The sequence below is a fragment of the Ranitomeya imitator genome, chromosome 3, assembly GCF_032444005.1.
Source record: "Ranitomeya imitator isolate aRanImi1 chromosome 3, aRanImi1.pri, whole genome shotgun sequence".
Lineage (NCBI taxonomy): Eukaryota > Metazoa > Chordata > Amphibia > Anura > Dendrobatidae > Ranitomeya > Ranitomeya imitator.
In genome coordinates, this window is record NC_091284.1 from 464,254,874 (window position 1) to 464,273,673 (window position 18,800).

The 18,800-nt window shown below is 47.3% G+C and overlaps 1 protein-coding gene across 5 annotated transcripts in view; it reads right to left on the minus strand.

Moving 5' to 3' along the window:
* Positions 1 to 2,675: 2,675 nt before the first annotated feature.
* Positions 2,676 to 18,800, minus strand: part of TAF1D (TATA-box binding protein associated factor, RNA polymerase I subunit D) — a 60,859-nt gene continuing 44,734 nt past the window's right edge. For all 5 annotated transcript variants that reach the window (XM_069757435.1, XM_069757438.1, XM_069757436.1 and 2 more), the window contains exon 6: positions 2,676 to 2,877. In XM_069757435.1, coding sequence (XP_069613536.1) covers positions 2,815 to 2,877 — 63 coding nt within the window. In that variant the 3' untranslated portion in view covers positions 2,676 to 2,814. The remainder of the gene's footprint in view (positions 2,878 to 18,800) is intronic.

The following is an 18,800-nucleotide window of genomic DNA, read 5'->3' on the forward strand; positions in this document are numbered from 1 at the left end:
CCCTGTGTTGTGTCAGGTTTCAGCACACGGGGATCTTGCGGTGGGAAGGGTACTAAGGGCTTAAACCCCCCGATCCACACCCCCCAAAACGGAGTCTGTCGGAGTCTCGTAGTTCCTATCCACAGTGGGACAGGAAAAACACTGACGGTTGGTAGGGGGAGGTTCCTTTTATACTCGTGGTTTCCTGTCCCACTGTGGATAAGACAACTTCCATGGTGCTGTCAGGTGGATGACCTGGAAAAACAACATACGATGAGAAATTGTCAAATTGTGCAACATAGTGCTTAGTGTAAACAAACATCAGCCAAGATAAACTACCGCACTGACCGAAACATATACCGTATATACTCGAGTATAAGCCAACCCGAGTCGACCCCCTAATTTTGCCACAAAAAACTGGGAAAACTTAATGACTCGAGTATAAGCCTAGGGTGGGAAATGCCGCAGCTACCAGTAAATGTCAAAAGTAAAAATAGATACCAATTAAAGTAAAATTAATTGAGACATCAGTAGGTTAAGTGTTTTTTAATATCCATATTGAATCAGGAGCCCCATATAATGCTCCATAAAGTTTATGATGGGCCCCATAAGATGCTCCATATTAAAATATGCCCCATATAATCCTGCATAAAGGTTAATAATGGCCCCATAAGATGCTCCATAGACACATTTGCCCAATATACACTGTTCCAAATTATTATGCAAATTGGATTTAAGTGTCACAAAGATTTAATTGTTTTGTTTTTCAAATAAACTCATGGATGGTATTGTGTCTCAGGGCTCAATGGATCACTGAAATCAATCTTAAACACGTGATAATTAGTTGTCCTGATGATTCAAAATAAAGGAAAACTACTTAAAAATGATGTTCCACATTATTAAGGTGGAGCCACATATTCATTATTGTAATGAGCGGTACCATGTGACCGCTCAGTACAGGAAGAAGTTGTCAGCGCTGGGGAAAAGACGTGCAGGGACCGCACCAGGAGCAGGTGAGTATAATTAAACAGCCCCCGCTCCCCCTCCCCTGCCGACCCCTGGGTATGACTCGAGTATAAGCCGAGGGGGACTTTCAGCCCCAAAAAATGGGCTGAAAATCTCGGCTTATACTCGAGTATATACGGTATATAAAAAATAAATTCACATAGATAAGCCTAAAGTGCAAAAAATATATCATAGTGGTATAATGTACCAGAGAGGCATGCTGAATAAAGTAAAGGTTGTGCAATGATAATAAGGTTTTATCTCATTATATACTAGATGGTGGCCCGATTCTAACGCATCGGGTATTCTAGAATATGCATGTCCACGTAGTATATTGCACAGCCCACGTAGTATATTGCCCAGCCACGTAGTATATTGCACAGCCACGTAGTATATTGCACAGTCAAGTATTGCCCAGCCACATAGTATTTAGCACAGCCCACGTAGTACGGTATATTGCCCAGTCACATAGTATATAGCAGAGCCACGTAGTATATTGCCCAGTCACGTAGTATATTGGCCAGCACAGAGCCACGTAGTATAGACTTAAAAAAACCCAAAAACATATACTCACCTATAGCCCGTTGAAGTCGTGCTATACTTACCATCCGCCGCCTTTCTCGCTCCTCGCCACGCTCCATTGCAAGCGGCAGCTTGCGGTCCCATCCCAGGGCTGGTGTGAGCACAGGACCTATGATGACGTCGCGGTCACATGATCATGATGTCACGGCAGGTCCTTGTCCCACACCAGCACTGGGACGGGAGCGGAAGCTGCCGCTTGCAATGGAGCGGTCCCGGGAGCGTGGAGAGGAGCGAGAAAGGCGGCGGAGGGTGAGTATAGCAGGATCTTTGTTTTTTTAAATTATTTTTAACATGACATTTCTACTATTGATGCCGCATAGGCAGCATCAATAGTAAATAGTTGGGGACACACAGGGTTAATAGCAGCGGTAACGGAATGCGTTACAACGCGGCCCGTTACCGCTGCAATTAACCCTGTGTGAGCGGTGATTGGAGGGGATTACGGAGCGGGCGCCGGCAGTGAGTGCAGGGGAGTAGGGGAGGGACTAATCGGACTGTGGCCGTCGCTGATTGGTCGCAGCAGCCATGACAGGCAGCTGCCGAGACCAATCAGCGAATGAATAACCGTGACAGAAGGACAGACAGACAGACGGAAGTGACCCTTAGACTATATATATATATATATATATATATATATATATCATATTTTTTTGATAGTTTTGGGTGTTCTGTATGTTTCTAATTTTTTAAAGACGCAGTACAAAATGGTGATTTTACGCATTTTCATAAAACTGCAGAAAAAAAAGGAAGTAAATCAGGAATGTATTGTGTGAACATAACCATATTCCATCTTCATCTAGAGAAGTATTTTCTCACAGAGGCATCTAGCTCTTTACTTATCGTGTAATCGCGGTTCTTGTTGTGTTTCACCAATATAAGTTACATCAGGACACCTTGTACACACCACACTGGAGGATGTAAATCAGAAAGCATTGTATGACATCAAAATAACACCATAAGTGACAAATTGTGCCTAAACCACAGATTACCAAACTCATAAAAGCCTGTGCAATGCATAATCTGTGAAAATTGGTCCAGAGCACTGCGTCACCACCAACTAAATGGCATCCAATAGGCGATGCCTGCTTTAAACCAAGCAGAAACCAATCCTTGTTTGTGTTTTCCTTTAATTTCAATAGGGAAATAAACATTTGACTTGTATTTAAGGCACCTAGGTACGCTGTACAATTTTTTTTGTATAGTCCTTAAAAAGTTTTATTTGTTGCAGATGATCTTTGTTCAACATTCCTATGTTATTTGCCACTTTTTCTTGCTGGGCACTTGGCAGTCCAAAATGAATTCACTGTTTTCCTGAAATATAGAAAAAAAAACATCTGTAAGCACACAGTTGGTTAAAAGAAAACAAACATCTGCAGCACTACTGCTTATGTGTTAGATACATGGTCAATAACATTTAACAGACTATCACAAGGAAAAGTAAAAACATTTCATCAAGGAATTAAAATATTAACGCTACAGTAGGGTCAGGTTATTAACATATGTCAGGAAAGTGAATAAAATGAGAAATAATTTCTTAGAAGAAAAAAATAAATACAGTATTAGGCCGGTTTCACACGTCAGTGTCTCCGGTACATGAGGTGACAGTTTCCTCACGTACCAGAGACACTGACACACGTAGACACAAAAATCAATGCATCTGTTCAGATGTCATTGATTTTTTGCGGACCGTGTCTCCGTGTGCCAAACACCCCTCCACCCTCCCCCCCCCCGTTCTGAAAATACTCATCCGGCTCCCGCGTTGGCTGTCGCTGCTTCCTCTTCTGGCCGCATCTTCTCCTGTATGCGGTCACGTGTACCACACTGATGTACCACAGAAACGTAGGGGCACACGGACACGGATAATTCTGGTACCAATTTTTTCCGGTACTGGAATTATCTGGATGTGTGAAACCGGCCTTAGAAGTCGCAAAAAAAAAAAAAAAAAAAAAAAATCTTGCCAGGAAGCCTTTACGTCTTATAGTCTGCAGCCATAAGGGTATATTTATATGGGGGTTTTGTTGCAGCTTTTTAACTTTTTTGTTTTTCCTGATTGAAGCATGTTTATTCTTTTCAGTGATCTTTCACCATAGAAAGCTATTAGGAAGTGAAAAAAACACTGAAAAAAAAAAAAAAAAAAAAGAAGAAGCTTTTTATTGGTATACAAAAACATACTTTATTAAATACTAGATGGTGGCTTATCTAGAATATGTAAGTAGTTTATTTATGAAGGTTTCAGAATAATGCAAGGAATACACAGGATTTGGCCGGCTGGGCGCAACCAATTAGCGAAGCATGGTTCAAATCCCGCGCCAATTCACGGCCGGACTGTGCCTGTCGCTGATTGGTCGCGGGCGCCGCGACCAATCAGTGAAGCCAGGGCCAGCTGCAGGTTTTTGAGGGCCCCGGGCTAAAGAGTCTCACAGCCCACGCAGTACGTAACACAGCCCACGCAGTATAAAGGAATGTGGGCACTATATCCCTGATAAAAAAAAAAAAGAATTAAAATAAAAAATAGTTATATACTCACCTTCCAGCAGCCCCCGGATCCAGCCCATGCCTTTAGCGATGCTCCTCATGATACTCTGTTCCCAGTAATGCCTTGCGGCAATAACCAGTGATGATTTAGCGGTCTCACAAGACCGCTACATCATCACGGGTCGTTGCTGCAATGCATTCTTGGGACCGGAGCGTTGCGAGGAACGGGAAAGGCTGCCGCGGGCGCTGGAAGGTGAGAATATAATGATTTTTTATTATTTTTAACATTATATGTTTTTACTATTGATGCTGCATAGGCAATAGTAATAAGTTGGTCACACTTACAGGGTTAATGGCAGCGTTAACGGACTGCGTTACACCGCGTTATGCAGCGGTGTAACGCAGTCCGTTTAACAGACTGCTAAAACGCTATGTGGGCGCTGACTGGAGGGGAGTATGGAGGGGGCACTGACTGGAGGGGAGTAGGGAGGGGCCAGTTCACGGCCGGACTGTGCCTGTCGCTGATTGGTCGCGCCCATCCGGCCGCAACCAATCAGCAACACAGGATTTCTGTGACAGACAAACAGACAGACAAACAGACGGAAGTAGAACTTAGACGATTATATAGATAGATGTACAGTGGAGGAAATAAGTATATGATCCCTTGCTGATTTTTTAAGTTTGCCCACTGACGAAGACATGAACAGTCTATAATTTTAAAGGGAACCTGTCACCCCCAAAATCGAAGGTGAGCTAAGCCCACCGGCATCAGGGGCTTATCTACAGCATTCTGTAGATAAGCCCCCGATGTATGCTGAAAGATGAGAAAAAGAGGTTAGATTATATTCACCTGGGCGGGCGGTCCGATGGGCGTCGCAGTCCGGTCCAGCTCCTCCTATCTTCATAGGAAGACGTCCTCTTGTCTTCATGCTGCGGCTCCGGCGCAGGCGTACTTTGCTCTGCCCTCAACAGGGCAGACAAAGTACTGCAGTGCGCAGGCGCCTGGAAAGGTCAGAGGCCCGGCGCCTGCGCACAACAGGGTAGTCAACAGGGCAGACAAATTACGCCTGCGCCGGAGCATGAAGACAAGAAGAGGACATCGTAAGAATATGGGAGGCCCTGGATCGGACCACAACGCCCATCGGACTGGACCGCAGCGTGACCGCCCCTGGGTGAGTATAATCTAACCTCTTTTTCCCAATTTTTCAAGATACATCAAGGGCTTATCTACAGCATTCCAGAATGCTGTAGATAAGCCCCTGATGCCGGTGGGCTTCGCTCATCTTCGATTTTGGGGGTGACAGGTTTCCTTTAAGGGAAATAAAAACCAGAAAATCACATTGTATAAATTAAATAAATTTATTTAAATTTTGCACTGAGAAAGAGGGATTTTTGGTTCTTACAGTAAAATCTCTTTCTTAGAGCCTTCATTTGGGGACACAGGTAACCATGGGTGTATGCTGTTGTCACTAGGAGGCTGACACTATGCAAATAAAGAAGTAGTAACTCCTCCCCGGCAGTATACACCCTCCGACAGGCACCAGGCAACTTAGTTGGTGCAAAAGCAGTAGTAGGAACAGGTAATATAAAACTCAACCTATGTACCAACCCACAACAACGGCACGTTGGCCAACACCGTACAACTTCAAGGGAGGGTGCCGTGTCCCCCAATGAAGGCTCCAAGAAAGATTTTACGGTAAGAACCAAAAATCCCTCTCTTTCTCGCCTCATTGGGGACACAGGTAACCATGGGACATCCAAAAGCAGTCCCTAGGGCGGGATATTCTGCAAAAAAGAGGAGTTAGGTAGGCAGGTCAGAACCGCCTGAAGTATCCTCGTACCCAGGCTCGTGTCCGCAGAAGCCTGAGTATGCAGCTTGTAGAATTTGACAAAGGTGTGAATGGATGACCACGTTGCGGCCTGGCAAACCTGCGAGGCTGATGCTTGGTGACGAACTGCCCAGGAAGCTCCCACAGCTCGGGTAGAGTGAGCCTTCACCCCCGACGGAGGCCGTTTGTCTTGAACACGGTATGCCTCCAGAACCGCCGAACGGATCCAACGAGCAATTGTGGACTTGGAGGCGGGGAGCCCCTTTCACCGCCCTTCCGAGACGAACAGAGAATCGGCCTGACGAAAGGAGGCAGTTCTGGCAAGATAAATTTGGATAGCCCTGACCACATCCAACTTGTGAAGAGATTTCTCCAAGGGATGAACCGGGAAAGGGCACAAGGAAGGGAGGACAATGTCGTCATTGATGTGAAAAGCCGAAAACACCTTTGGTAGAAAGGAAAGAACCGGACGAAGAACCACTTTGTCCTGATGCAGGACTAGAAAGGGAGAACGACAGGATAAAGCTGCCAGCTTCGACACTAGTAATGGAGGTGATGCTACCTTCCCGGATAGAAGCGAGAAGGAAATGTCCTGAATCGGTTTAAAGGGCGTATCCAAAACGAGGTAGAGGTCCCAAGGCTCGACAGGAGAACGATAAGGGGGAGCTATATGAGCGACCCGCTGGATGAAGGTCCGCACCTGAGGCAGAGAGGCCAGGTCTCTTTAAAAAAGAATGGACAGCGGAAATCTGACCCTTCAAGATGCTAAGGGAAAGACCCGAATCTAGACCCGCTTGAAGGAAACTGAGAAGGGATGGAAGGAAAAGGTCATAGGAAACAGATTGTTGTCCTGACACCACCGGAAAAAAGCCTTCCAACACCTGTGGTAAATACGCGAGGAAGCCGGTTTTCTCGCCCTTATCATAGTCTGGATGACGCTATGAGAAAACCCCGCGTCCTTCAGGACCGCGGCCTCAACGGCCATATTGATAGATTCAGAGACCGAGAATTTGGGTGGAAGAGGGGGCCCTGCGAAAGAAGGACCGGACGATCCGAAAGCCTCCACGGAACGTCCGATAGCATGTTCACCAGTTCCGCATACCAGGCCCAGCGAGGCCAATCTGGAGCTACTAAGAGCATGGGAACCCCTTCTATCTTGATCTTTTTTACGACCCTTGGGATCAAGGGGAGGGGTGGAAACAGATCGGGCATCTGGAACTGGGTCCACGAGATCACGAGAGCATCGCATCCGACAGCCATCGGATCTTGAGATCTGGAGACGTACTGGGGAACCTTGTAGTTTGCCCCGGAAGCCATCAAGTCGACGTCTGGAACGCCCCACCGCTGGCAAAACTGGCTGAAGACTGCGGGAAGAAGAGACCACTCGCCGCCACGATGCCCTGACAACTCAAAGTCGGCTTCCCAATTGTCCACTCCTGGGATGTGGACGGCTGACAGAGAGGGAACGTGACCCTCTGCCCATCGCAGAATTTTTGCCACTTCCGCCATGACTTGCCTGCTGCGAGTCCCTCCCTGATGGTTTATGTAAGCCATGGCTGTGGCATTGTCCGACTGAATGCGGACTGGTTTCCCTGAAAGGAGAGACTCCCAGCGGATGAGGGCTAGGAAGATGGCTCTGATTTCCAAGAGGTTGATAGGGAGGCACGCCTCCTGAGCAGTCCAGCGGCCCTGGGCCGTGAGGTGGAGGAAAACCGCCCCCCCCAACCTTGGAGGCTGGCGTCGGTGGAGATCACCTGCCAGCGGGGAGGGAGAAATGACCTCCCGCGCAGAATGGAGATGGACAACGTCCACCAAGAGAGAGACTGTTTCACCCTGGGCGAGAGGCGAAACGGACGATCCAGGGAAAGTGGGTTCCTGTCCCAGGCAGACAGAAGGGGCAGCTGGAGGGGACGAAAGTGGAACTGAGCATATGGGACCGCTTCCATGGAATCGACCATTTTCCCCAGAACCCTCATGGCGAGGCAGAGAGACAGAGGATTCGGGCTCTTTAGAGCTCTGACCCACCCCCCCCCCCCCCCCCGGCGAAGGGAAAGGAACTTCTCTTTGGGAAGAAAAACCTGAGCCTGAGAGGTAACGAATCCCATGCCTAGGAACTCCAGGCGCTGAGTTGGAATCAGGAAAGACTTCTGATAATTGATTATCCAGCTGAGGCGAAGAAGCGTGTCAAGAGTAAGTTGGAGGCTCTGGCTGCAATCCTGACGGGATGGACTCTTGATCAAGAGGTCGAGGTATGGGATTACCAGAAACCCCTTCGAATGAAGAATGGCCATGATAGCTGCCATGACCTTCGTGAAGACCCTGGGCGCAGATGCCATACCAAAGGGGAGGGCCGTGAACTGATAATGATGACCCTGGATCGTGAACCGGAGGAATCTCTGATGCCGTACGCAAATAGGAACGTGAAGGTACGCATCTCGGATATCCACGGAACACAGAAACTCTCCCTGCTCCATGGACGTGACCACCGAGCGTAGAGAATCCATGCTGAAGCGCCGAATCCGGAGATGGCGGTTTAGCTGCTTGAGATCCAAAATTGGACGGAGAGAGCCGTCCTTTTCTGGAACCACGAACAGGTTTGAGTAAAAACACGAAGACCGCTCGCGATAAGACACCGGAACTACGACTCCTGAGGAGAGGAGAGAATCGACGGCCTGGAGAAGTCCTGAGAGGTGGGAGGGCTGTTTGGGAGGACGAGAGAGCAGGAAACGTCTTCCTGGGGGCGAATAAAATTCTATCTTGTAGCCTGAAGTGACGATCTCCCTGACCCAAGCATCGTCGACTACTGATAGCCAAACCTCTGAGAACAGAAGAAGCCAGCCTCCCACCCTGGAGGGATTTCCAGGTGGGGGCGACTTGTCATTTGTTAGAAAACCTGTGGCCCCGAGATCCCGATGGTTTTGCGGGGTGGCTCTTAGCCCTCCAGCTAGGTGGAGGTCTGAAAGGAGGTTTTCTTCGGTCTCCCTGCGAGGAAGAACGGTCCTGGTTGGAGTTTCCTGAGGCGAAGGGCCGAAAAAGGGGGCGAATGGCCACAATGTTGCTGTTAGCCCTGGTGGAGCAGGCCGCTGCATCAAGGGAGGCATTCATGAGGTATTTTCCTGCAAGAGAAATCTGATCCGCCAAATCAGACAGTTCCTCAGCAGGAGCGGAGGCCAAAATGCCCCTGCGCATGGTCTTGGCCCAGGCTGACACAGCCCTGGCTACCCAGCACGAGGCGAAACTAGGGCAGAGGGAGGCTCCGGAAGCCTCAAATGCCGATTTTGCCAATGCCTCGATTTGCCTGTCCGTGGGGTCCTTAAGGGAAGCCGCGTCTGGGATAGACAGAACCGTCTGCGAGGATAGCCTGGAGACGGGCGGGTTGACCTTAGGAGACTCGGACCATTTGGAGACAAGGTCGGAGTGAAAGGGGTATAGCACGTGAAGCTGTTTTCTGCCAGGGAAACGCTTGCCAGGGTTTTCCCAGTGTGTAGAGGTAGTGTTATCAAACTCCTTGTGATTAGGAAAAACCCTAGAGGGACGTTTAATCCGTTTAAACGCAACAGAGACGTCCTGAGAGCTTGCCTCATCCTCTTTAAGCTCAAGCGTTTGAATGATAGCTGAAACAAGGCTATCAACCATCTCCTGTGTTCCGGAAGTCTGATCTGCATCAGAGTCAGATTCCGACAGAGGAAAGGTCAGACCTGACGTCCGCCTGCAAGGAGGGGGAACGGGCAGATAGGGGAATCTCGTCCAGGGAACTGGAAGCGGATCTAGATAAGGTCCTTTTTCTGTCTCTTTTGTCCGGTCTGCCTCTGTGAGGGTCTTGGACAGGTGCGAGCGAATCGCCAAGTGAGGCGTTCGTGGCACTGGTGGCATTAGAGAGAAGCAGGATACGTTCAAGTGCCTGGACCAGGGACTGACACCCCTTAGTCAGGTCGGACACTGATTGAGACATTGCAACAGCCCACTCCGGGGGAGGAGGGGGGGGGTGCATTCATCCCGGGACCTAGGAGCTTCCTGAGGGACGGACATGATGGGAGGAACGCAGGACGGGCAGAAGGGTGAAGGCTGACCTGAGGCCCACTTTTTCTTACAGTGAGCGCAGGCGTAATGTCTTCCTGGAGAAGAACAATATTGTATCATACAATTATTAGGTTCTGTAGAAGGACGTAGATCTGGGTATTTATTATAATGGAATATAGGCTGAACTGGATGGACAAATGTCTTTTTTCGGCCTTACTAACTATGTTACTATGTTACTATGTAATGGATGGCCGTAGAGGCAAAGGCCGGAGTGGGGTCGGACTTAGGTGGATATTACCTTGTCCTGGAGCGGAGAAGTACTGCCGGGAGGAGTTGAGCCCGAGAGAGCAGTAGTGCTGAGCCAGCTGAAAAACAGCGACAGCGGAAGCCGCAGGTGCCCGTGTTCCCCTGAAATTCTTCTGTCCCACGCGGTGAGCCAAGCTGACCGGGAGCAGGAAGACACAGAAAAGAGCGCTGAGACAGCACAACGCTGTGGGCGTGCACAGGCGCCGAAGGGGAAAGCAGGAGAAATGCCCCCAACTGCGCTGAAAAATTCCTGGCCGCAATAATGCAGGCCGCCACCAGGGGGCGCAGGAGCGCCGAAAGAAGGTGAAGAAGAAGCCCGAGAGAAAAAAAAAATGGCGGGAGCGCGCTGTTTGGATCCCGAGGAGGGAAGGAGAAATGCCGGTGTGCAGCAATAGAGAAAAACCGGCGCCAGAAACAAAAGGTAGCGACCCTTCTTCCCTGATGCAGCCCTTTTACTCCCCTAATAAAGATGGAGATGTACCCCCATGTGATGACCTCCCCTTAAAAGATCGCTTGCCGGGCGGCGTGCGGGCTGGGGGGATGGGGGATGTTTCATACTGTTGCTTGAAGATCCCCTACCTGGGGTTGAGGAAGGCATCAGGATCCCTTGTAGGATGGAGGGTCCTGGAAGAAGTCCTCCTTCCCGCGCCATGAACTCCGGCGCAGAAGACAGCGTCGACCCCTAAGCAGGGGAAGTGACCGCCGTCTTCCTCTCAGCCCACTCCGAGGAGAGGGATGAGGAGGGGAACGGGCAGGACTGGCCACCGAGGAAAAGGGTCACCCTGAACACCCGAAAGGGTGACAGGGGACAAGTCCTGCCCAGCGGGTCCGAGAGGGTGCGATGTGGGTGATACCTCTCTCAAAGTGGGGAAAACAGGGTGAGAAAACTGCACCCTGTTACCCTGAAGAAAAGAGTCTGAAAAAGAAAGGGGAAAAAGGTTAATAAACAAAACAAATCCCTGTAAAAAGAAATGCGGATCTGGTGTTAGATCCAGGTCCGCCTCCTACAGACACTAAGCAAAAACTGAGTTGCCTGGTGCCTGTCGGAGGGTGTATACTGCCGGGGAGGAGTTACTTCTTTATTTGCATAGTGTCAGCCTCCTAGTGAGAGCAGCATACACCCATGGTTACCTGTGTCCCCAATGAGGCGAAAAAGAAATGTTTTCGATCCCCTCCCAACCATTAAGAGTTCTGGCTCCTACAGACCAGTTAGACGCTCCTAATCAACTCGTTTCTGCACAGAATTTTCCGCACCATTAGCACAGCATTTTTTTCCCCCCATTGATTTACATTGTACTGTAAATCACTTGCGGATCTGCAGCGTTTCTGCAAGGCAAAAAAACGCTGCGGATCCGCTGGAAATCTGCAACATGTGCACATACCCTAAGGGATCAAATACGTATTCCCCCCCTCACTGTAGTTTAGACAAATGACACATCTGCACCAAAACTTGCTTGTCGCAAGCAGCTTTTTTTTTTTTTTTACTGCCTAGACAGCAGCTCTTGGCTGCAGCATAAAAAAATATTTGCCTAAGGCTATGTTCAAAAAAAACAAACAAACAAAAACACAAACAAAAAACCCCCACAACATTAAAAAAGCTGCAAAACATGTATTTTATGCAGCGTCTTTTTGGCCAGATGTTTCTGCTGTAAATACTGAACATGTGCACATAGACTAACAGTGCCAGACTTCCCTGACCGTTTGCTTAGCCACATACCACATTAAGACACAGATAAAGGACCTGGACAAGGTTCTGCAAGTTTGAATGGGGCTCTAGAGCACATGTGGTAGATGCCAATTATATTACATAGCCAGTATGTGTTTAACAGCCACAGCTAAGCTCAGAGCCGGTCTCTGCCAATCTCTGACAGCAGCATTTAAATGGCGCGGTCATGGGGTACCAGTGGGTTACCACAGCCTGAACTCCATAGGAAATCATGCTTTTTCTACCCTTTATAGAAAAAATACTGTGATTTTACAGTATACGAAAAAAGTGTTCAAACATTTTCAGGTTCAAAGACCAATATGCCCCAGTGTTGGGCGATGTCCATGGCTTCCAGACTTCAGGCAGCCATTGCGTGCAAAAGGATTCTCTACCATAAATAAAAAAAGTGTTCATTGTTAAATAAATACTTTGCAAAGTTAATCTGACCAATTACGGTACTTTTGAGACCCTGAAATATGGACCTTTTGGAGAAAAATGGTTGCAATTCCTAAACAAACATTTTACAGGAGATTTTTGTTCAGCCCCTTCAATTAAACACAAAAGTCCACACTTTCATTGCATCTCAGTTGTTTCATTTTAAATAAAAAGTGGTATACAGAGCCCAAATCACACAAATATTTCTGGACCTAATTGTATGTATCCAAAATAAATGTACGTGTGCCACTGAAGAACTAGGACTCTGAAAGAAAAGTGTTGTGAGACTTTGTAATACAAATGTTTTATATAGTCCTTATTATAAGGGATCAACCTCCCTAATATCAGGTAAACTTGACCACAAGTATGAAATTCTACCTCTTATCATTGTGAAATAAATTACCCTCCTATTTATCCTAGAACACTGAAAAAGGAGGTAATTAGTATAAAAGATTTTTAAATATCTGTGGTGCAGTTTGTAGCTAGGTGTATCTTAGAAATATCATAATTTCTATGAACAAAAGATACTTTAGATTGGTGTTAAAAGAAAATTTGCAGAACAATGTTTACCAGACACAGCTGTGTAATTTTTTTTTTTTTTTTTTAAATACCAGGCAAAAGCACTACTGAAAATATGGAGTATTATCGGGTAAACAAGTTAACAGGATGTGGGATACTCCCTTATGGTAATGGGTCGTTCGAACAGTTGATGTGATTTATTTGTCACTTGAAGAGGTTATCCGCTACTTTTACATTTATGGCCCATCGTTTGGATAGGTCATCAGTGTCTGATCTTAAGGGGTCTGACATCCGGCACCCACACTGATCAGCTGTTAGCATCTTGCCAAGTGAGTACTGACATCCGCAGACAATGATCAGTCTACTTGTAGTGCCCAGGGCTTGTCGGCCGCCATCAGTGACACTGAAATAGGGATTTTTGTGTACTCACCGTAAAATCCTTTTCTCCGAGCCATTCATTGGGGGACACAGACCGTGGGGTGTATGCTGCTGCCACAAGGAGGCTGACACTAAGTGATACAAAGAAAGTTAGCTCCTCCCCTGCAGTATACACCCTCCTGCTGGCTCTCAGCTAACTAGTTCGGTGCAAAAGCAGTAGGAGATCAATAACAATATATGAGCGTATAGCATGTCATATTATATATGAGAGTATAGCATGTCAGATTATAAAAAACAATCATAAGCTAATAACAGGGTGGGAGCTGTGTCCCCCAATGAATGGCTCGGAGAAAAGGATTTTACGGTGAGTACACAAAAATCACTATTTCTCCTTCGCCTCATTGGGGGACACAGACCGTGGGACGTCCCAAAGCAGTCCCTGGGTGGGGACAACAATAGATCAGGCCCTGTGTAACCGCTTACAAGTGCGCCACCGCGGCCTGCAGAGTCCGCCTGCCCAGACTCACATCTGTGGAAGTGTGGGAATTATAGTGCTTCAAGAATGCATGCGGACTGGACGAATCCGCAAGCTTGCAGGCGTGCCTTGCCGACGCCTGGTGCCTAGAACCCTTGATAGACAGGGAGATAGGCTGACATGTAGCACGGAAGGACTCCTGGATGGTGGAACGAATTCACCATGTTATCATGGTCGATGAAACGGCTAAACCCTTCCTGAAAATGTCAGGAAGCCTTCCTCTACCGTCAGGAAGCCCAAATAAAGCGTCCAACCTTCGGAAGGACGCCGTCCTCAAGACGTACCTACTCAGAGCACTCACTTTGTCCAGAATATGGGGGAACTCATTCCATTTTGTGGACTGGTGCAAAAAGAGATGAGGGAAGAACTATGCCCTCATAACAGTGGTAATACAGTACCAACTTGGTAACAAGGGATGGGGATGGCATGAGGACAACCTTGTTTGGTAGGGAATAAGGAAAAAAAGTCTGAAAGAGCAGAGCAGCTAGCTCCGAAGACTCGTCAGAGTGAGAATATCGCAGAAGAAAAAGGGGCGACTTTCCCTGATAGTAAAGTCTGCCCGGATGAAAAGGAGCCTACTGTAAGGCTCCTAGGAATAATAAGGTCCCAATGAGCTAACGGTATGCGATAGGGAAGAACTACGTGTGAAAACTCCCTGTGAGAAAGTCCCTACTTGCAGTTTTGCTGCGATAAGGCGAGAAGATACTAGCTCCGCAAACAAAAAACGGACGTGGTCAGTGCGGATCTCTGAGGATCACTGGGGCCCCTTTCTGCTTCCGAAAGGCTTTCGGAAGTAGTGGAAGGGGAGTTATGGAAACTGGTACCATGGCAGAACCAGAGCATGGAGTGCGATGGCTCTTGGATCTCACGGCTGAACCACGAACTCGAGTACATTGGCCTTTAGTCTGGATGTCATCCCACCTACAACTGGAGAGCTCCAGTAAGGGCAGATCTGATGGAAGACTTTGGGGTGAAGTTCTCACTGACTTGAGGCGGAACCCTGATGGCTGAATTTGTTTGCCGTTCAGAGTTCTACTCCTGGGATATATACTACCGAGATCACCGAATAATAGACTTTGGCCCATCAGAGAAAGTGAGGTACCTCGGTCATGGCGCCTGACCGTGGGTACCTGCTAGATGACTGACGTATGGCACCGCCGTGGCATTATCCAATTGAATTCGGATAGGGTGACCCGCCAGAAGGCAGTGGACCTGCTGTAGGACTACCGTTCGGATCTCCAGAACAATGATAGGGAGAAAAAGACTGGCATTGGTAGTTACTAATAACCATTGAACCGGGAGAAAGGCCCTGGATGAAGAAGGAGCTCAGAGACTATTGTCTGAAAGTCTGTTTGACTTGCTGAAAACAAGCGGAGCGAAGGAAACCGCTTCCTTTGTCATCACCATTTTTCCTCATAACTCTCCTAGTAAATCGAATGAAATGAGGGGGTGAGTAATCAAGTCCTCAGAACTCTCCTTGCGCGAGCTCCCTGTTGAAGGGCCATGACCTTGTCTCGAGGAAGAATTACCATCCTTCTAGAAGTGTGCAGGATCATCCTCAAACAGGATATCTGCTGGGCTGGAAATGAGGATAACTTGTCTAAGTGTAGCTGCCAGCCCAGGTGAGAAGGTATCACAAGTGATATAGACGACTCAGCGTAGTCCTGGAAGGGCGGCTAGACAGTCGACCACACAGGGCAGGATGAGCACGCCTCTAGAGTGCAAGAGAAACATGACATCTGCCATGACCCGTGCGAACACTCTGGGTGCGGAAGCAAGGCCGAAGGACAAGGTTGTAACTTGAAAATGCTGTTGCCGAATGGAAAGGCAAAGGAATTTTTGCAGAGGGTAAGCACCCCGAATATCGATGGATGCCGGAAACTGCACCTTTTTCTGTTGAAGTAATGGCTGAGCGGAGGGACTCCATCCAAAGAAGGAGGACCATGCCAAAGGTTGTTAGAAGCTTGAGGTCCAGGGTCGATCTTACTTTTCGTTCCCCTGTTTGGAACCAAGATCCCTTAGATCTAGACTGTGCTGGACAATCCTTATACAATCCTTTGTCAGTCTCCAGCTCAAAGGATTTGATTGGCCAGTTGTTACTGGTGTGAATCAAGGTAGTTAAGGTCTCCAGCCAGGAGACCATTGCTCTAGCAATCCATGCAGCCGCTAGGGAGGATAGAGCGCCGAACCCGAAGACGGAACGAACCAGATTTGCTATCTGACAGTCCGTGGTATTTTTAATTGATGACCCATCGGGTAGGGATACTGGTAGGTATACCACAGGAGATTCTACCCGGTTAATCTGCCCCATGGCAGAATGTGCGGCTGCATCCAGCAGGTCATAGTCTCTTGCCATCGCCGCTCTCTTTTCACGGTGCAGAGATAAAAATTAGGAACCCTCGATCCATCAACCTCTTAACAGGGAAGTGGAGAGGAATTGTCCGCCTTCTTGCATCATCCGCTAAATAGTGGTGATGCAGAGGGGGGTGCTCGTACGCCAAAAAGGGTACCTCTGTATGTCCACAGAGTTCAGGTCTCCGGGTGGACAGGACAGGTTGTCTGGCGTTAGGCCTGGATGCTGAAGAGGAAACATGGAGGCGTGTGCTCGTCTGTTGATGGTGTGGGGAGATCGGTGCCCTTTAAAGGACCCGTCGCCCTTAAAAAAAAAAAAAACAGGCCAGGCATGGCATCCCACGTAGAGGCTTCTGTCCAGTGAATCGCTTATCTGAATTGAATGGCAAATGCTCTCGATGGAGTTTAGTCTCTGAAGCTCTGGCAAGTTCAGGCAATATCCAATCCATATTCAGAGCCTTGTTGTCATCAAATCATTGGTGAGGGAGCAGGAAACGAAAAACTTCAGTTTTCTAGATGCCTGTATGTTTCTAGACGCCTGCACGTTTCTAGAATACTTGCGGCCCCTGCTAGCCGACGGCTCCCATGTAGGATAGGGACCATGTATATTGGTCCTGCGAGCACTCCAAACACAGAGGGTACACAGAGGGATTCAATCTCTTGGTCAGAGAACCATGGATTGTGGTCAGTGAAGAAGTCCACTGAGGGGAACTAGAGGATAAAGCTGGGGTCGGCGGCGGAGGGCTCCTCGAATTGATCAAGCGCCTTTAAGACCTAGGAATACTGGTCATGCGCCTTTAAGACTAGGGAATACTGGTCATGCGCCTTTAAGACCAGGCATTACTGGTCATGCGCCTTTAAGAACAGAATACTGGTCATGCGCCTTTAACCCCTTTACCCCCAAGGGTGGTTTGCATGTTATGGACCGGGCCAATTTTTACAATTCTGACCACTGTCCCTTTATGAGGTTATAACTCCGGAACGCTTCAACGGATCCCGGTGATTCTGACATTGTTTTCTCGTGACATATTGTACTTCATGATAGTGGTAAAATTTCTTTGATATTACCTGCGTTTATTTGTGAAAAAAACGGAAATATGGTGAAAATTTTGAAAATTTCGCAATTTTCCAACTTTGAATTTTTATGCAATTAAATCACAGAGATATGTCACACAAAATACTTAATAAGTAACATTTCCCACATGTCTACTTTACATCAGCACAATTTTGGAACCAAAATTTTTTTTGTTAGGGAGTTATAAGGGTTAAAAGTTGACCAGCAATTTCTCATTTTTACAACACCATTTTATTTTAGGGACCACATCTCATTTGAAGTCATTTTGAGGGGTCTATATGATAGAAAATACCCAAGTGTGACACCAATCTAAAAACTGCTCCCCTCAAGGTTCTCAAAACCACATTCAAGAAGTTTATTAACCCTTCAGGTGTTTCACAGGAATTTTTGGAATGTTTAAATAAAAATGAACATTTAACTTTTTTTCACAAAAAATTTACTTAAGCTCCAATTTGTTTTATTTTACCAAGGGTTACAGGAGAAAATGGACCCCAAACCTTGTTGTACAATTTGTCCTGAGTACGCCGATACCCCATAAGTGGAGGTAAACCACTGTTTGGGGGCATGACAGCTTGGAAGCGAAGGAGCGCCATTTGACTTTTTAATGCAAAATTGACTGGAATTGAGATGGGACGCCATGTTGCGTTTGGAGAGCCACTGATGTGCCTAAACATTGAAACCCCCCACAAGTGACACCATTTTGGAAAGTAGACCCCCTAAGGAACTTATCTAGAGGTGTGGTGAGCACTTTGACCCACCAAGTGCTTCACAGAAGTTTATAATGCAGAACCGTAAAAATAAAAAATCATTTTTTTTTTTTCACAAAAATTATCTTTTCGCCCCCAATTTTTTATTTTCCCAATGGTAAGAGAAGAAATTGGAACCAAAAAGTTGTTGCACAATTTGTCCCGAGTACTCTGATACCCCATATGTGGGGGTAAACCACTGTTTGGGCGCATGGGAGAGCTCGGAAGAGAAGGAGCACCGTTTGACCTTTCAATGCAAAATTGACAGGAATTGAGATGGGACGCCATGTTGCATTTAGAGAGCCACTGATGTGCCTAAACATTGAAACCCCCCACAAGTGACACCATTTTGGAAAGTAGACCCCCTAAGAAACTTATCTAGAGGTGTGGTGAGCACTTTGACCCACCAAGTGCTTGACAGAAGTTTATAATGCAGAGCCGTAAAAATAAAACAAACATTTTTTCCCACAAAAATTATTTTTTAGTCCCCAGTTTTGTATTTTCCCGAGGGTAACAGGAGAAATTGGACCCCAAAAGTTGTTGTGCAATTTGTCCTGAGTGCGCTGATACCCCATATGTGGGGGGGAACCACCGTTTGGGCGCACGGGAGGGCTCGGAAGGGAAGGAGCGCCATTTGGAATATAGACTTAGATGGAATGGTCTGCAGGCGTCACATTGCGTTTGCAGAGCCCCTAATGTACCTAAACAGTAGAAACCCCCCACAAGTGACCCCATATTGGAAACTAGACCCCTCAAGGAACTTATCTAGATGTGTTGTGAGAACTTTGAACCCCCAAGTGTTTCACTACAGTTTATAACGCAGAGCCGTGAAAATAAAAAATCTTTTTTTTCCCCACAA